Genomic DNA, 18,946 nt, shown 5'->3' with positions numbered 1-18,946 from the left:
GCAATACCACTTTTGGGTATAGACCCAAAGGATGCTCAATGTCCACAAGGACATGTGCTCAGCTATGTTCATAGCAGAATTGTTTGTCATAGCCAGAACCTGGAAAGAACCTAAATGCCCCTCAGCCAATGGATAAGGAAAACGTGGTACATTCACACAATGAAGTTCTACACAGCAGAAAAAAAAAATAATGAAATCTTGAAATTTGCAGGTAAATGGATGGATCTAGAAAACATCATATTGAGTGAGGTAACCCAAACCCAGAAATACAAATATTATATATACTCACTCATAAGTGGCTTTTAGTCATAAAGCAAAGAAAACTAGCTTACAATTCAAAATCCCATAGAACCTAGATCATGATGAGGACCCTGAGAAAGACTACATACATAGATCTAATCAATATGGGAAGTAGAAAAAGACAAGATCTCCTGAGTAAATTGGGAGCATGGGGACCATGGAAAAGGTTGGAAGGAAGAGGGACAGAAAAATAAATGCATGGCTCAATAAAATCAATTTAAAAAAAAGAAAAAAGAAAAAACAAACAACAAAAAAGAACAACAATATTTACTAACCTTTTCATACTTACTCATCATAATTTTAAGAAATGCTAAAAATTACCTCTTCTACTTGTCAAGAGAGTAATATAAATGTGCAAATGTTATGCTTTCTTTACATAGATTTTACATAGATTTTAAAAGAACACATCATCAAAAAAAAAATAAAAAAAAAAAAGAACACATCATCCGTGTAGTTGTTGATCAATCCACAGCATGGGGTGTGGACCACCTATTGTTTTAAGGCCAGTCTCACACTAATGCCTTCGTTCTGCGAGCAAACAGCAGTTGCCATATACTTTCTGTTCTCTTCACTTGTGTTTTAGGAAGCTGAGCCATGGTGGTCCAGGGACTTAACCTAGATCACTACACCACACTGCCAATGATTTGCCAACCACAGACAGGACGCTGGTGCTTTGATCTAACTCTTGCATTCCTGGTCCTATTATTCTTTATGCCATGTCATATTGTATGTTGTAATTTTCAATGTAATCCATATTTCAGAACAACCATCAGTTTTGAAAAATTGAGGGTTTATATCAAACACAATTGTTTACTAGTTAAGTGAGTATATACTCTTGAGAGTCTCTTCAATTACTTTTAATTTTTCACATTTCTACTTTACCTAAGTGAAATCCCAGGGAAAATGCAGATTTGCCTGATTGTGCGAAGTTTAGTGAGAAATGCATTCTTTTAAAAGGCTTTAATCATATCTGTCCTAGCCCATCCCTTAATGCATTGCTTTCTTTTCAATTCTACTTACAGCCAGTATGGAATGTTCACTGGAAATGAGTCCAAAACATAGCATTAGGAGTTGTAAAATTATATTGCAATATTGTACCTCTCATATGAAAAATGACACTCAGTTCCATAAAAATGAAGATATAGTTCAATGTCCATCTACTCTGCATAAATGTCCTCTATAAATATTAAAGAAAGAGTTTTGTTTGGTAACCACAAGCACTTGAGATTCCTGGTTGTGTTACACCTTTACACCTTTCTCACATTTTAAATTATAATTTTTCAAGTCTGTTTTTTAAATTGAGCAAGATGACAATTAATAAATCAATGAAGAAAAGCGTAATTAATAGTTAATTATGTCAAAATTACCAACTGTTTTTAAATTATCACATCCTCAACTTTAGTAAAGTGATAAGTTTGTTACTACTACCTTATTGGTCATCAGTGGTGCTCTAGGTTTACAGAAATAAAAGATACTATAGTAGGTACTTTGGTTGAAAGAAATGTGTTACAAAGATCTCGTTTACTTAGAAGTGTCTGTTATGATTGTTTTTAACCAAATGCACAGGGCTAACAAACAGGTCTCAAAGAGAAGAAAACTAGGAAATACAATATAATTACCAGGTTTGATATCAAAGACCATAACTACAGGATATGCATTTCACTTCATCAAGATGAAATGGTTTCATTTGTGAAGTTACATTTGTACTAAGTCATTTGAAGGTTTCCATTTTTTTTTTATTTTCCAGTTTTACATTTATTATTCTGTCTCCAGTTTCAGGCAACACTACTTTAGAGATTTATTCAACTTTTTGTTTACAACTTTGTGTGAAGCATGCATCTGAGCAAGAAATGTAGATCTGAAATAGTAAGGAAGTGTGCATTGCTAGAAGACACTATCTCACAGAAAACTCCCTGAACTTTGGCTCCTACAATTTACATAATGGTCCCTGAACATTCTGGTTGGAAGCTGGTTTGTAGATGTTTTCACTGAGATTGGGCTTCCCAGCTCTTCCTTTGTATTGGTTTTGGTTTTCTACCATGCTTTCCTGTCGCAAAGAATACACAGAGAGACTCACCAAAATGACTGCATAAGTATGAGCAGCAGACATGCTACAGTGAGTGAGAAAAGCCCAGGAGACCTCAACCTACACAAAGAACTACAGACAACTAAGCAAGGCTGAGCACAGAATAATGGTCTTCCCCAGGAAAAAGGACACAATTTGTCATCCAGTGCTAAATGGCCAGCTATGAAAACACACATACAATTAACATTATCCAGACATAGACAGAGCAGGTTGTACATTGGTATTTAGAGATGCATATGCATATAAATTTATAAGTTCACAATGCAAGTAACAATTAATGAAAAAAGAGGCCACAAACATGAAAAGAAAAAAGGACACATATATGGAATGGTTTGGAGCAGAGAAAGGGAAGGGAGAGAAGATTTGATTGTACTATAATCTCAAAAAATAAGAAATTAAAAATGTAGTGAGAGTCCAGGCATTCCATTAATGCTCCATGCTGAACACTATCACGAACGGGAGGAAGAGGTGAAGGAGAGCTCGCTCAGAGAATTAGAATGCATACTGTTCTTGCAGAGGACGTGCCTTTCCTTCCTAGCATCCATGGCTCATAACTGCCATAATTTGAATTCCAGGGAGATCTGGCACGTCTCGCCTGAAAGAACAGTACTCACATACATATAACCCCCACCACACATACTTACAAGCTAAATCTCTAGTTTGCTACATTTAAAACATGTGGTTTATGTTTATGAATGTGTTGTCTGCATGTATTTCTGGGCACTAATGTGTGCCTGGTGCCTACAGAGGCCAGAAGGGAGTGCCTGATCTCTTGGATCCAGAGTTACAGGAGTTTTTGAACCACCACATGGGTGCTAGAAACCCAACCCACATCCTTATGAAAGAGGAATAGGTGCAACAAAGACAAGGTCATTTTTCCAGCTCTCCAAATAGAATTTTACTTATAAAAGATTTTTCTTTCAGTCCTGGAAAATAAAAAAAATTAGACGTTATAGACAAGAAAGTGAATATTTGAAAACACCTGTCACTCAAGGGACAAATTTCCAAACTGTAAAAAAAAAAAAACTTATTAAAATTCAATAATAAGAAACAAAATGAATTTTAAAAGAATAGAATCAAAGACATTAATATCCACCTCACCAATAAGGATATAAAATATCAAATGAGCATATGAACTCATATACCATACCAGTATCATTGGAGAAATTCAAAGTAAGATGACATAACAATACATGTCTATTAGGAGGACCACATCTAAAATACTGACAACAACAATGTGAATACAAACAATAGGACCATGCAATCATCATCAATCAAAATGCAAATTGATTTAGACATCTTGGTAAGCATATGGGACCATTTCTGGCAAAACTAAATATGTGACCAACAATTGTTTCTTCTGCTTTACTTCAAAGAAATCAAAAATATATGTGCAAAAACCTTTGTATGCATATAATTTATTGTAGCTTCCAGAACTTGGAAGCAACAAATTAGCCTTACTTGTGGGTAAATGGATGAATTACAATATAAACAGAAAATGAAACAGTACTCTGAAAAACAAATATCACTTGCTTTTGACTTGAATGTTGGAGGGGCTATCTAGGGAGAGGGAAAATATCAGAAGGGAGGAAGGAGAGCCATGGTAGGTAAGAGGTGAATGTAAACACTAGGCAATATGAAATAAGAAGGAAAATGCCATAATAACGTCGACATTTTTCATACTAATTAAAATTTTAAAAAAACACAAGAGGAAAAATATTCCATGATATTTATGACACACTTTTATACTTTGTTGATGCATCTTAGGTTTATCATTTTTCAAATTTTAAAAAAAGAATAATGCTTTAAATTATAATTTATGATCTGTTTTTTAATATCTTGTATTTCATAGTTCAAAGTTTTATGTTAATTTTAAAATGTATTTTATACAGAGAATAGAAGCAATCACTATTTAAGGAAAAGTGTCTGTTTCTGAAGGAGTTAAACTTGTTTCAATGTGTCAACACTGGAGCATCCATGCCGCATAAGTATGTTCAAAGAGTGGATTATTATGTGTATTTTGGCAGGTAAACACATTTCATGCTGAAAGCGTCCCCTTCCTTTCCCTGTTTTGTCTTTTCCACAGACTTGCTGCTCTCAAACAGCTGTATTCCCTTTTTGGGTTCGTCGGAAGGACTGGATTTCCAGACGCTCCTTGTAGATGAGGAGAGAGGCAGGCTGCTCCTAGGGGTCAAGGACCATGTCTTCCTGCTCAATCTGGTTGACTTAAACAAAAACTTTAAGAAGGTCAGTTTATATATATTGTTGGATTCACTGAATTTTTTCTGTGCCTTATGCCTGTTTTGTGTTACTCAGGAGGGCTTCCATGTGTCAAAAACAACAGAAGGCAGTTAAAAACAAAATCCCTGGGAAAAACATTTTATGTCTTTATGGGTTTTAGTATATATGCATATTTTGTGTCAATGAGTATAATTTTGAAGCCATTGAAAACATGAATGAGGGCAACAAAATGTGTAAATATCTACTTATATATTAGAAGAGTAAGCATCTATAATAAAGATATTGCAAGGAAATTAGTCAAAAGTAAACATGTATTCTTTCCTGAAAATGCAACAATAAAATTTTATTAATTTTTAATTAATAAATACTCATTTGTTTTAAGACTATGATGATGTTTTACATTGTTTCTTAATACTTTTATTTCACATCTGAACAAATTTCTACCAAGATCTATGATTCTGAGCTAATCAAAACTCATAATGCTCCAACTATAAAGTGGCAAAAAAGTCTTACCAGTTAAAAGAAACATAGAGAAAGAGAAAGATGATGTCTGAGTAAAATCCCCCAACAACGGTAACCCCACAGACATCAATCTGAACAATTCACATAACCAGAAAGTTGCATAAGAGTGACCATGAACCCTGGTTTCAATATGATATAAAGAAACGACATATTGAAGAAGGCTTGAGAAGGAAGTGCTATCTCATATTGCCTCCTCAGCTCAGCTAAGCCTCCCACTCTTGTCAGGGAAAGAATACTAAGTCTAGGCTACAGACTTATCAATAACAAGTGAAATTTGGAGACGAGCAGAATATTCTAAACCCTACCTGTCTTCATCAGTACTAATGAAATTAAGAGATGGACAGAATATTCTAAACTCCGTCTCTTGTATAATACAATTGACCAAAATGTGGAACTGTGTCAACACAGAAACTTTCCCTATCTATTGCAAATCCACAAATGGTGCAGCAGGGATGGTGATCTGTCTTGCTGTAGGGGCATTAAGGCTCACACAGGGCTGTATCTGTGGTTCACTTCTGGGATTATTTGCACCAGAACCAGGATTGGACAGAATATAAAGACCACATACTGATGCCAGTGCTCAAAGACAGGTGCACTAGGTCTGTACCCCCAAAATACCTATGTAAAATATATGCCAAGGGGATAGAATCTATTTGGGGTTTGCACTAATGCCAGTCTTTTAATAGATCTCAAGTATCTACCTTCTCTCCAACTTTTCTCCAAGATAATACCTTTAGAGTATCCTATATCCAGTAGAAACTAACGTGCCATTGAAATGTACTTGGGATTTCCTCTGTATCTTTACTAGTTACTATGTGGATCTTATCTTGTGGTTATGACAGTTGGGCACTGGCCAACTTAATATCAACTTTAGTGGCCAAACAACTGCCATTACCTATATAACCCAACTTTTACAACATAGAGAAAAGCTCTATTCACTGAAGTAAATTAAAATTAATTAACACATTACTTTGCCTTGAAACTCAGTTCTAGGATGGACATGTCTGTAGATGGAACTTTCTGTCCCGCCCAGTCCCTCAGCCATTCAGTCCCAAAAAAACACACAGACACTTATATTATAAATTGCATGGCCTATTAGCTCTGCCTTATTAACCAGCTCTTATAATTTAAATTAACCCATCATCCTTATCTATGTTTAGCTACATGTCTTGGTACCTTCTTTTTGACAGAGGTTTTTGTCCCAACAGGTCCCACAGTTGTTCAGTTCCAAAGAAATACACAGAGGTCTACATTAATCATAAACTGGTTGGCCTAGTTGCTCAGATTTCCTCTTAACTCTTATAACTTATATTAGCCCATAATTCTTGTCTATGTTATTCATATGGCTTGGTATCTTTTTAGGCAAGGCAATCACATTTTGCTTGCTCTGTGTCTGTGTAACTGACTCTTTCGTCTTCCCAAAATTCTCCAGTTCTCATCGCCCTACCTCAGCTTCCTGCCTGGTCGCCCCACCTCTACTTCCTGCCTAGCTACTGGCCAATCAGCATTTTATTAGAGCAATACAACTGATAAATCATTGTCCCACAGCACCTTCTCTTAGTGAGATATCCTCATCTTGTTTCCTCTGCATCTAGCTTGTGACTGTGTCTCTCCGCCATTTCTCTTCCCAGAATTCTTTTAGTCTGATTGTTCTGCCTATAATATTCCTTCCTGGCTATTGGCCAATTAACATTTTATTGAGTCAATGTGAGTGTCAAGTCTTTACAGGGTATAAGAGCATTATCCTACAGACAGGTCCTAATAACCCTTATCAGGGTGTCAACAGATAGACTTTTGAAAAATAATATCAAATAGAATCAAGAGGCGGCATGAAACCATAATCTATTGAAATTTTATTCTGTCCAGCATCATTTCAATAGGCAATCAATAGAAATGTAAGCTTTTGGTCCAGTGTCCATACATGGTTTCTGGATATAATAAAGTCCCATGCAATTGGTGGCCATACACAAAGCATAGTTTTTGGAGTTTTTAACTCAGAGATGATTCTCAGCAAATGGGACATAACCCCACAATGTCAAAGCGACAAGCTGGTTACAGTGGACAAGGTCGATATCTGAGACACTCCAAACCCAGGAGAAGCATGGGGAAATGGACTACCATTTTAAGGAGCAAGCACATTGGCTACAACTGAACAAAACAATGAACAGAGACCTGGGAGCCTTAGAGTCCATTATCCTTTGATGCTAAAATAGTGACCATACGCTCCATCAGTATCAGACACTCCAAACATGAACTTAAACAACATCTAGTGCTAAATTAGTGCAAGTAACTATGAGCTTGAAAAATATAAAAAATATATATAAAATAGAAATATAAGCTTATCTTCCCAGACAAGTTTAAGCAAAGAAAGGCAAATTCTGAAGACTAACAATTATCTTTCTTCTGACGAGTTGACACTTACCAAGTTTTAAGAGGTTTAAGGAAACTATGCTCAAAAAACATTAGAAAGTATTAGTGAACACAAAAGAATTATAAAATGACTACTCAAAGATTTTGCATATTAGCAATTATTTAAAATTTAAAGAGAATAATATCTATATTTAGAAGATATATAATGCCATATTGAATATGGGTCAGTTTCAAATATATGTTCCTTATAAGAAAATCAAATTACCTAAAAGCAAATGCATGGACTAAACTAGGTTGAAACTAGAAAATCTAATTATATGCAAATAAAATTCAAAAGGAAATGGAGGTGGCCATACTTATATCAGATAAAGCTGAGTTTATATGAAAGTAGTAAATGAGAAACATAACAAAGAGTTTGACTCAACAAAAAGAAATGGTCATCTAAGTATGAATGCATTTAATATAAAATCACCCAAACATGTAAAGCAAAAATTAATAGACTAAAGAAAGAGTGAGACCCCCACTCAAAAACTGTTGAAGAGTTTAATGGCCCATTCTGTCAGTCCACAGATCATTCAGACAGAAAAATGAGCAGAAATTTAGGAGTTATGTTGAATTCTCAGTCTGACAAACATCCACAGAACGTTTGGCCCAGCCTGCACCCAGACTTATGTGTTCTCATCAGCACAGAAAACACTAAAGTGGGATGGTAGGCTACTTTAAGTCTCAACAAGTTATATGAAATTAAAATCTTATCAGGGATTATACATACATATATATATAATATATAATATATAATATATAATATATATATATATATATTTTACTAAAAAGGAGAAAACTAGAGGCATTGTCCTACCTGACTAATAATCACTGGTGCCTCACAGGTTAAGTTGAATTCAAAATTTATTGTGAAACTAGAGTCATCAAAATTCCATTGCATTTTCATAAAAACAGACAAATTGACCAATGAACAAAACAAACAAAACTATCACAGATAACCAATGGGTCCACATTCATCTGTCTTTCAACAGGTGTAAAGGAACTTCATTGAGAAAGGAAAATGAGCTGGGTGGTGATAAAACACACCTTTAATTCCAGCACTTGAGATGCAGAGGCAGCTGGATCTCTGTGAGAACTTATTAATGAAAACAGTATGGTGGCTCTTCAGAAAATTAAGAAGTTAGCTGTGAGAAATTATCTGAAAAATAAAGTTGAGGAAGGAATTTTGAAAGTTACTAAAATAAAGAAGTGATATCTGAGGAGAAAGAGAGGTTTAGATCTGATTTAAATACTACTTAATTTTTACATGTGTAAAACATGAAATAATATTTTTCTGGTTCATAAAATTGTCACGTTTTGAGTGTCAATTTCAATTAAATTTAAATTAAATCTTTAAAATTGCAAAAGAAATACCTATTAAAATCCAAAATAAAATTTCCACTATACCCTACAAGATAAGCAATGCTGAAAATAAAAGTTCAGGTATTATCGCCTAACATTTTCTAAGAGTTTAGCAAATATTGTTATCTACAGTGAAACCTAGATATATCAAAGCTTAGAGGGATTGAAAATTTAAAATACAAAATGTGTGAAGTATTCTTAACCTGCGAGGCACCAGTAATTATTAGTTTATTTATTTTCATAAAGGTAGAATTCTTGTAAGAGTCAGGTAAATCAGAGTCAGTATTGAGCTCTGTTTACAGGGACATTGAGCAATCTTATTATATTCACCAATAATGACCGTTCTCTGATCCTTATTTGTATGAAATACATTTTATGATTAAATATCGGTGGTTTGGTTAATTGAATAAGGTTTGTTCTTGAGACTTTAGTCTGCATGTAAATGCTTATCTGCATATGTATTATTGTTGCTTGGTGAACACCTGAATATAGACATGTATTTGCTTTGTATGTTCCTCTTCTTTTTTGACTTGCTTGGTTTGGCTTCTTTGAGATAGCTTCTTAACTTTATAGTTCAGTCCGCTTATAAGCTCTGGTAATCCTCCAGTTTTCACCTCCAGAAGGCTGGCATTACAGGAGTCAGATGTCAAACCCAGCACAAGAATTGTCTTTTGTGCTGTTCATTTTTGTAGATCTGAAGCTTGGTGCTATTGCACTTACATTGCATGCATTAGGCCCAGAGTCCAATCCGAAGTAACACCAAAATAAAAGAGTAGATTAAATACATGGAAATGATCATGACATATCTAGCGTACATTAGTATAAGAGAGGAAATACTGTGTCTACTAAGAATTAATTGTTAGTTTGATGAATGTTTGTGGGAGTATGTGCATGCATACAGGTTCGTGTCTGTGTACGTGTGTGAACGTGTGTAAGCTCTCTATCACTCTTCACCTTTATGAAACATGTCTCAGTATACATGGAACCCATGGATGTTCCTAGTGTTGTAAGCTATCCTGCCTCAAGGATCCTTCTGTGTCCACCTTGCCAATGCTGGAATTAAGGATGCACATCTCCAAGCCAGCTCTGTTATGACTACTGGGATCAGACTCTACGCACTTAACTATCTGAATCATCTCCCCAGCTCTGACAGCTACTTCTTTTTAAACAAAAACAAGCAAGCAAAAATCCACGTATGTGTGTGTACACATATATTTAAATACATAAGGCCCACAGGCTCACCCTATATAATTTTCTTAGATGGTAGCCCTTGGATGGAAGACTTGCTTGATATCATTTATTTTTTCAGTAATTCTATATGTCTTGCTATCTCATAAGGAAAAATGGGTTGTGTTTTAGCTTTTGTTTTTATTTTGAATGTTCAAACTTGCTAAGTGTCTTTGAAAGCAATCATCTACAGATGCATTAATGGAAGCTGTGTTTCTACAAGAAAAGTGGGGAGAAAAAACATTTCCAGAAGTTTTTCTCAAGTTCTCTTAATTCATTTACTTGGAAAGCAGTCTTTTAAAAATTAGACTTATCCTATGGTCTATGTATTTATTATTTAAGGTAACATGAAATAAAAGTAGATTATATGCTAAAATTTAAGGAGTAACCTCCATTCTAATACTGTGGTTCCATTCTATCAATTCTTAAGGTTGTATTTTTAAATTCAGGAATTTATTTTAAAAACATCCATAACCTTGACATAGATAGATGATATCCGGTGGTATCTCAGCCATCAGTAAATATCTTAGTAGAAGATAACACTTTCTACAAACGAAGCTAAAATTGAATTTTGCAATTTTGCTTTTATACAATCTGACTTTTAATGCATTTTCCCAAATATGTCTTGGTTTAGTATAATAACAAAAAGCAATTCATGCTTTTAAGGGAATCTGTTCTTGTTCTCTTCTTTGCCTTCAGGGATTGGAAGAAAAGGTTCATTTATCTGAACTGAGTGTATTAGATCATTGCTTAAAATAAGTTGTGATAGCACAACTTCCTTTTGACTATTTTAAGCATAACTTTTTTGGCAATATTCCATGCTTAAAATGTGCTAATATTTAATAAAGTAAATGTTGTAAAATAACTTTTTATATTCTTGTAACAAATGATTATTTGAATATTTTATTTAATTAGTGGTTTTTCACATGGCTGAAATCCCTTTGTACTTCGCTAAAACATGTAATTCATAAGAAAGTCATATATGCATTGGAAACAGTTTGTGTTTATGTAGGTTTCCACCATTTCATCTTGTATAAATCACTCCAGTGCTAAAAGGTACTCCACGGTAGCTGGTAAGTGTTGAGAAGTAGTACTTCAGCAGCGTTTGGACCTATGGGCTTGCATTGGCTCAGTGCCCTTCGGTAATGATCCGGACTGCTCTGGGCAAAGCAACCACACATGTTGGGACTCTGAGGGCTGAAGGTGTCCTTTGTTCTCTTTAGAGTTACAGCAATCTACAGCACATAATTGAGTTATGAGTGTCTGGTTGTTAATATTTTCCCAAGGGAAATTAAAAAAAATAAGAGGCTGTGAAAAGTGCTCAATTGAAGAAAGTAAAATTTGTCATACAATGTATATGTCAACGTCTTATACTAATAGGACTGTGCCTACCGAAACGTAGCCATTCTCGTTCTCACTTACACACGCATTTGTTTATTACAGTAAGAGCAGAAAACACAACAAATGTATATACCAAGTAACTAGGAAATAAGTAGATAATGATTCCCTTTGCACTGCCTTTACTCTCGATCAGGTTAGCTTTTGAGCCTAGCGTAGTGAATCATGCAGACATAAACTTAGATTTTGGAACATTTTCACTACCTAGAAAATAAATGTTATAAATACTGTTTTGTTTTCTTTAAATGGTTTGACATTTAGGACAAAAGACATGCCCTTCCTCTTTTTGTGTTGTCTTTGTTTCTATAGAGGAAAGATTATTTCTGTATTGAATAAAATTCCATGCAAGTATGAATGTGTTAAGGATGTGATGCCTTATAATTTAATTAGGATTTTCCCTAATTGGTCCTTTCTTAAGGGGATAGCCTGTGAACTCCTTCTGGGACAGGTTTTCAAACAGGTAATACACTTTGAGTTTTGTCTTTCTTCAACACTAGATCAAAATCAATATTTAGAACCACCTAGAAATGACCCCACTTCAAGGAAAGAATGTAGAATTGTAGCAGTCACGTAGCTCTTGTGTCTATGTGTGTGCGTTCAGTTATACCGACACTGAGATGAAGATTAGTTTATGGATTATTAGTGAGTGTTTCAATTCAGCCCCTGAGAGGGGGAACCAGGAAACATCAGCAGCAAAGAGACAGTACAATTCTAACAGAGCCTCAGTTGGCAGACCTGACTGTGTGTTGCAAACCTTGCTTTACATCCTCCTAATAGGAGTGATATAAAATATCAATCAACCAAGTGTTTATATTATTATTTTTCTCACATCAAACCATGCACCATGGCCAGCAGAAATTAAAAATTTAAAAAATCATTTTTCTCCCGCATTTTTGCCCCTTTATATGTTGTTTATCGTCTGGGAACTAGAGTCTGCCGCTCAGATTTCTAAGGCTTCCAATTCATCTTCACCCTATTTCCAATGCTTCTCGCATTGTTTAAGCTCCTCCTTGGTGCTTTACTCGCTCTGTCTCCTCTCTCTTCTCCCTTTCCTCCTACCAGCCTTCCTCCTTTTCCTTCTCCCCAAATATACTTCTATTTCCTCCAAGTAACCTTAATGCTTTGCAAAATGAATAATCTAGTCACAAAGGTTTGCCTTTGCTGAACCTTCCTGTGACTTATCGCTCCAGCTTGTCCCCTTTGGGATCCTGAAGGCATTCATCTGATTGCAGTATCTTGTTACAGATTGCTCCCCACAGCTTTGCCTCACTTCCAGGTTATGCTTTCAATTCACTATGGCAGTCAGTGTGTTCATAGGAATGCCAGGTTCCTCATCTTGTGTAACTATTAAAACATCCCCCATCTACTTACATACTCCTTAAATGTAGCGTTATTTCACATTCTTCATTCTGTCTTAGGAATTGTTAATTTCTGTGTTTTTTCTGAGGAATGACCAATTTATAAATTTCATTTAATTAAGAAGGTTTCATCAGCTAAGAATCAAAGAATTATAAACAGTTACACACGATGAAGGCAGCCTTGCCATGCTTTTCCAAACACAGCACAGCTTTGGATTTTCACTTCCAACTCTATTGACCCAGTTGTGTTCGGGTCCGTGGCAGTTCAGGCTCTTACACCCAAGTGCCTGGTGGAAGCAGCTGCTTCCTTTAGACTACACGGAAGACTGAAGTATGAGGAAAAGAGCCTTGGTCTCTCTACCAATCAACTGTTTTCCCCACCTTTGAGTTTGTGAGCCAAGGTCTTATGCAAGTCAATCTGATCTGGAACTCAGTAGCCTTAATCAAGTTCTACATCCCCAGTAATGCTGTTGGTTGATAACTAAGCATCTGGGCACTTTGCAGAGCAGAAGTATAGTACAAAAATAAATTTTAAAAAAAAACCTCTTTACAGGTATATTTATCTTAGTAAAAATATTACTTTATAATACTAGAGTCCAGAATTTAGTGGCACCTTCTACTGAGGTCTTTCTAGTTCTCTTTGTCTGTCAGATATTCTTGATGTCAACGTTATCCTCAAGTTGGTGTAAGATGATTTCAACAACACAATGGTTCACAGATAAATCAACATATAGAAACAGGAGAAAGGCTTTACACATATTATGGTCCATTTCTGGGGTAGACTTGGCATTAGCATTATCTTTATTTTGCTACAATATGCTTGCAGTGGGATAAAACACTCTTATTTAAAGATATAGAAGAATAGAATTGCATATATCTTGATAACAATACTTTTGTTTTATATGGTGAATATTTACAATATAGGTGACATTATTTCTAAAATTAAAATAACCAAAATTCAGTTGATAAAGAAAGAACACATTTGGTTGGAAGTCCCTGAATGTATTTTTAGCAGAATGTAAATCATATACAAGAATTCTTTCTTGTATTGTTTTGGTTTTTGTAATCTCAGATCCTAAAAATCAATTGTTAATTACAGGAATAAAGATGAGAATGTTTTATTGATGACTGAAGTTTGAATATTTTTCTTTTATCCTTTATAAGACACATTCTTTTTCATTTCTTATACCCATTGAGCTTTGAATATTAGAATGAAAACTGTAGTAAAATATAAAATTCAGGTTTTATATAAATGTCTGCATGATCATCAACTTCATTAATTCTAGTTAAGGATGCAAGGCATGAAATAGTTATAAAACACCAGATGATTTTTAAGTATCTAAAAGAAAAGACAGATCATATATAACATGAGGAACACAGAATGGAGGAAAAACTCTGTCATGCTTGGAATTGAGTTAATTCAAAATAGATCAGAGATTTTTGAAATAATGGAAATTGACTGATTTTATGTGGCTCATGTTTGAAATTAATCTTGATAATAATTGTTTTCTTTTGTTCATTTGGAATAGGGAAAAACATGTTTAAGAAGTGAAATAGCAAAGGTTCTTGCTCTTCCCTGTCTAAATTAAGGGAACTGAGATTTTCTTCCGAAGGTATCAATAGTCTACCCCATCTCTATAGTCAGAAAGTACAGAGAAAACCGTCAGTGGCATTTGGGACAGGTGACCAATCTGGCATGGACAGTTTATTACCTTTTGTTAATGATGCAGTAAGAACATGTTGCATTATGTGAAAATTTCCAAAGTATCAATTAAAATATTTTGTTGGGGAATAAATGATGTATTGGGGTGTCAGATTGATAAGGGATGGATATAGTGGTTCACCTTGATGGCATTTCAAGTCACCATGGAAACACATTTCTGTGCATGCCTGTAAGAAATCATTTAGGTTAGACTGAGATAAGAGGAGTTCCATTCTAAATGTTCACAGACCATTCCACAGGCTAGAACACACAAAGTGAATGAAAAAAATAGAAATAATTTTTAAAAGTATGATCAACATAGACATTATAATAATGACCATACTTGATGGAGGAAGGTCATTGGCTAATAAAGGAACTGTCTTGGCCCATTTTATTGGTTAGAGGATAGGTGGGAGGAGTAAACAGAACAGAACGCTGGGAGGAAGAGGAAGTGAGCTCAGACTACACAGCTCTCCTCTCGGGAGCAGACGCCTGAGAGAGACGCCATGCCCCGCTCCCAGGATGAAGCTCCGACCCAGGATGAACTAGGCTAGAATCTCCCCGGTAAGCGCACCTTGGGGTGCCATACACAGATGATTAGAAATGGGCTAAATTAATTTGTGAGAATTAGCCTAGAAGAGAATGGGCCAAGCAGTGTTTAAAAGAATACAGTGTCCGTGTAATTATTTTGGGGCATAAGCTAGCCGAGCAGGCGGCTGGGGTGCTGGGGACGCAGCCCCGCCGCCCTTATTACTTCACATACTTGGCTTTTTTTTTTTTTTCCAAGACAGGTTTATCTGTAGCTTTGGGAGCCTGTCCTAGTACTAGCTCTTATAGACTAGGCTGACCTCCAACTCACAAAGGTCCGCTTGCCTCTGCCTCCCAGGTGCTGGGATTAAGGGAAGGTGCCACCACTGCCTGGCTCATACTTGGCTTTTGGTTTGTTTGATTTATCGAAGACCCCGTTTCTCTGTAACTTTGGGGACTGCCCCAGAACTAGCTCTTGTAGACCAGGCTGGCAGCAAACTCACAGAGATTCACCCGCCTCTGCCTCCCAAGTGCTGGGATTAATGGCGTTTGTGCCACCACCACCCAGAAATATACTTGGCATGTTTAAAGGAGTTTAACAAACTATGGTTTCTAAGCAGACATTAGCTGTCACGATGATAGTAAATGAACGTTTTTCTCCTCCTCCACAGTCAACTTGAAGTTGTACTAGCGATGGAAAGCTGGAACTTTCTATGCATAAACTTTCAGTAGTAATATTCAAAACTAAATTTCTCCCTTCATTTCACTTCTCTCTTTTGACTTCATCATGGCTGACCACACAATGAAATATCCAATACATTCTGTTTAGTAATGCAAATTGTTCAAACTTCCAGGTCAGTGAATTTTGTGCATTTCCTCTTAAGAAGCTATGTCCTTTAGGGTTCTCTGCACAAGGGTGGCTGTGTTTTCCTCTGCAGCGTGAGGCTTCGCCAGGAGACGGATTCTATCACTGGGGCCTTCACTGCTAGCGTTTTCACTTGACCTTTTTGAATGAGACCTAGGATAACCTCATGGATAACCCCGATACAAGATATATTTTCATTATTTTAAAGTGTGTCTCTCTGTCTCTCTGCCCTGTCTTTCTCTGATTAAGGAGGAATATCATTCCTCCTCCTTTTTTGTTAAGCTGGAGGCCAATTTTATTTGACTTTCAAAGAAAACAAGGGGGGCAGACAAGTTGTAAATCTCAGCAACTGCCAGGAGAAGAAGAGGAAGGAAAACACCCCCTTTTGAGTTAGGATTTCAGAAAGCCAGCATACTCAGAAGTAGAGGTTGGCAAAGAGCTGCATGGAATTGGACTGGGGAGAGGACTATAGAGGATGAGTGATAAAGCACAGAAGACTGGGGTAAGCATGCCTCCACTATTGGAAAGAGATGTAGAAAGGAAAGCGGGCATTAGAGAGGAAGATCTGTGAGCTACCTGCAACATTTTACTTTTGATCATGGCTTCTATGTATTTCTTGGGAAGCCTTTTCCCACGGCTCTGGTTAATGCCTTAGGCAGCAGTCATACTGCACATGCTCGGAATGTGTAGGTCAATAAGCATGTCCACTATCTTCCCTGTCATTTACCGCCCTCTCCCTGCAGACATTAGCTCACAGGAAAGCTGAAGACCAAGAGCTGTTTGAGGATCCCCAAGACTCATCCTTAACAAATTCTCAGAGTGGCCTTGTAGCATCGAGTGAGCTTGCTCAGATGAAAACACGTTCCTCAAGGGGAAACAGTAATTTCAGATCTCCAGTTCCCAAGTCTGTTATTGTTTGGACATGGATGAAATGATCCAAATGAATCTTGCCTATCATTTTGAAGATTTTTACATCTTTGATCAATACCTCACTTAAGATTTTGCCTCAGTTAAAATTTTTCTTTGATCATCAAATTATACTATCCAACCCCTAAAATAAGATCTCAAAAGAATGCTGTTTTAATTTCAAAAATGTCATGGAAGAGTTATTGTACATCATTCATGAAGTCTTCCCATTGGAATCACATGGGTAAGAAAATACTAATAGCCATGTTATTAACCTCTGAAATATTAATAGAATCTATCAAATCCAGTTTTCTTTTTTGTATCTTGTTACCTATGATTTTTCAGTAGTATTTTTGCTGGATTCCATAAAAAGTGTAATTGGGAATTTTGTCTACAGAGAATACAAAAAAGCATATTGACCCATTTTTTAAAACAATCTTCAGAATTAGATTAGTTGCTTTATTTGTAAATAATGCTTAGTCATCTTTATCCCTTTATCCAATTGATTTTTAAAACTGTTTTCTCATTAAAAATGAGGTTTTAAAATCAAATATATAAAAATGTTCAGTGAATTAATGTAGTAGTAATTCAACGTGAATTGACTCCTGGGCTTTTACCTAAGATGAAGTGTAGAAATAAAAGAAAAATGAATTTTTTAAGTTGGTAAGTTGTGCAGGCTTATTATTCTATTGCTAGGAAGAATAAGTCAGCAGGATTCTGGGTGCATCAGGTCAGCCTCAACTAAATAGTGAGACACAGTTTGCACACAGATGTGCACACACACATGTACACACACACACGCACACATGCATGCAGAGAGAGGGGGGGGAGAGAAAGAGAGAGAGAGAACAATTTTAAGGAAAAATGTGAAGCTTGTTTACTGTATCCCAAAAAAACCTAATACTTAGAAAATTCTACTTATAAGATTATAGGCAAAATCAGTATAGAACTTAATTTTTTTCTCTGTGTAAAGTATCTTAAACGTATTGTTTTAATATAAGCATAGTTTCCTCCATTTGGGAGAAATGGTTCAATGTGACAAAATGATAAATGTGCTCTGGTTTACAAATAAAAACGCTTTCCTGTGATTTCTAAGTGTGATGACAGTGAATCAAAACAACATGAATGTTTAATCTCACAGAACTTCTTGTTTTGTTAAACAACCCGAGACAATTTATTTTTCTAAAGTAAAACATGAAATCTGATAGTTATTTAAGATCTTTATCTTTGTGGTTATTGAACAACAACAGCAAACAAATAAAACCAACCTCTTTCAGAATGAATTACTGAATTAAAATTAAAGATAAATTACTTAAGTAAAACTTTTAAACTCTTAGAAATTGAAGGTTTAAATTAGACTATAAAGTGATTCTGTGATTCTAAACTTATCCATATGAGAGATGTTTCCTCTGTATCCCAAAGATGGTGTAACCTTTTCCTTGTCCTTGCTATCAAAACTGAGTAATTACAAAAGTACTCGATATAAAGTTCATCAAACCATGCCCTTATGTTTTTAGCACTTCTGAAATAACTGAGTTTGTAGTTATAAATCTAGTAATTTTTCTGGAGTGTTTAAGCACCCTTCTTTCTTTGCTAACATGAAAAAGGCCTTTTGTTATTTCCCTTTCCTCAGGGAAGTTTATAACAAAGTTCTATAGGAAAGGATCCTGCTCTGCTTTTTTGTGCCCAGGAAATAAAAAAATTCTTTATAAATAATAATGGCTTCTGACTGAGATTCCCTTCACCCCTCTGCGGCTGCATAAAGTCATGGACCACAATGGTTCACTCTGTGTCCCTGTTATTTACAGAGACGAGAACTGGAGTAAATAACCTCTTCAGCTAACGTGGCTACCGATGAAAGAAAGACACCGCTTTTCCTTTTTTAACACCTGAAATTAGGAGAACATAAAATTCTTGGATCCACGCAGATATCACAATAAATGAAGTTTTTATATGAGACACCCTACTTAAGTTTCATGCTGTTTAATCTTCTCCTATCGCCTACTGAGCGCAAGCTGTCCTGTAATCAGAGCTGTAAA

The 18,946-nt window shown here is 35.7% G+C and overlaps 1 protein-coding gene across 1 annotated transcript in view; it reads left to right on the top strand.

Moving 5' to 3' along the window:
- Positions 1-18,946, top strand: part of LOC121458931 (semaphorin-3D-like) — a 185,034-nt gene that overhangs the window by 80,431 nt on the left and 85,657 nt on the right. Inside the window, exon 3 of the mRNA XM_041668359.1 lies at positions 4,473-4,633. Within this exon, the coding sequence (XP_041524293.1) occupies positions 4,473-4,633 (161 nt within the window). The remainder of the gene's footprint in view (positions 1-4,472; positions 4,634-18,946) is intronic.

The sequence above is a fragment of the Microtus oregoni genome, unplaced genomic scaffold (genome assembly GCF_018167655.1).
Source record: "Microtus oregoni isolate MIOR12 unplaced genomic scaffold, Mior012 000018F_ref0000195, whole genome shotgun sequence".
Classification (NCBI taxonomy): domain Eukaryota; kingdom Metazoa; phylum Chordata; class Mammalia; order Rodentia; family Cricetidae; genus Microtus; species Microtus oregoni.
Note: the sequence above shows the minus strand (reverse complement) of the source record. Positions and strands in the feature narration are given on the sequence as shown.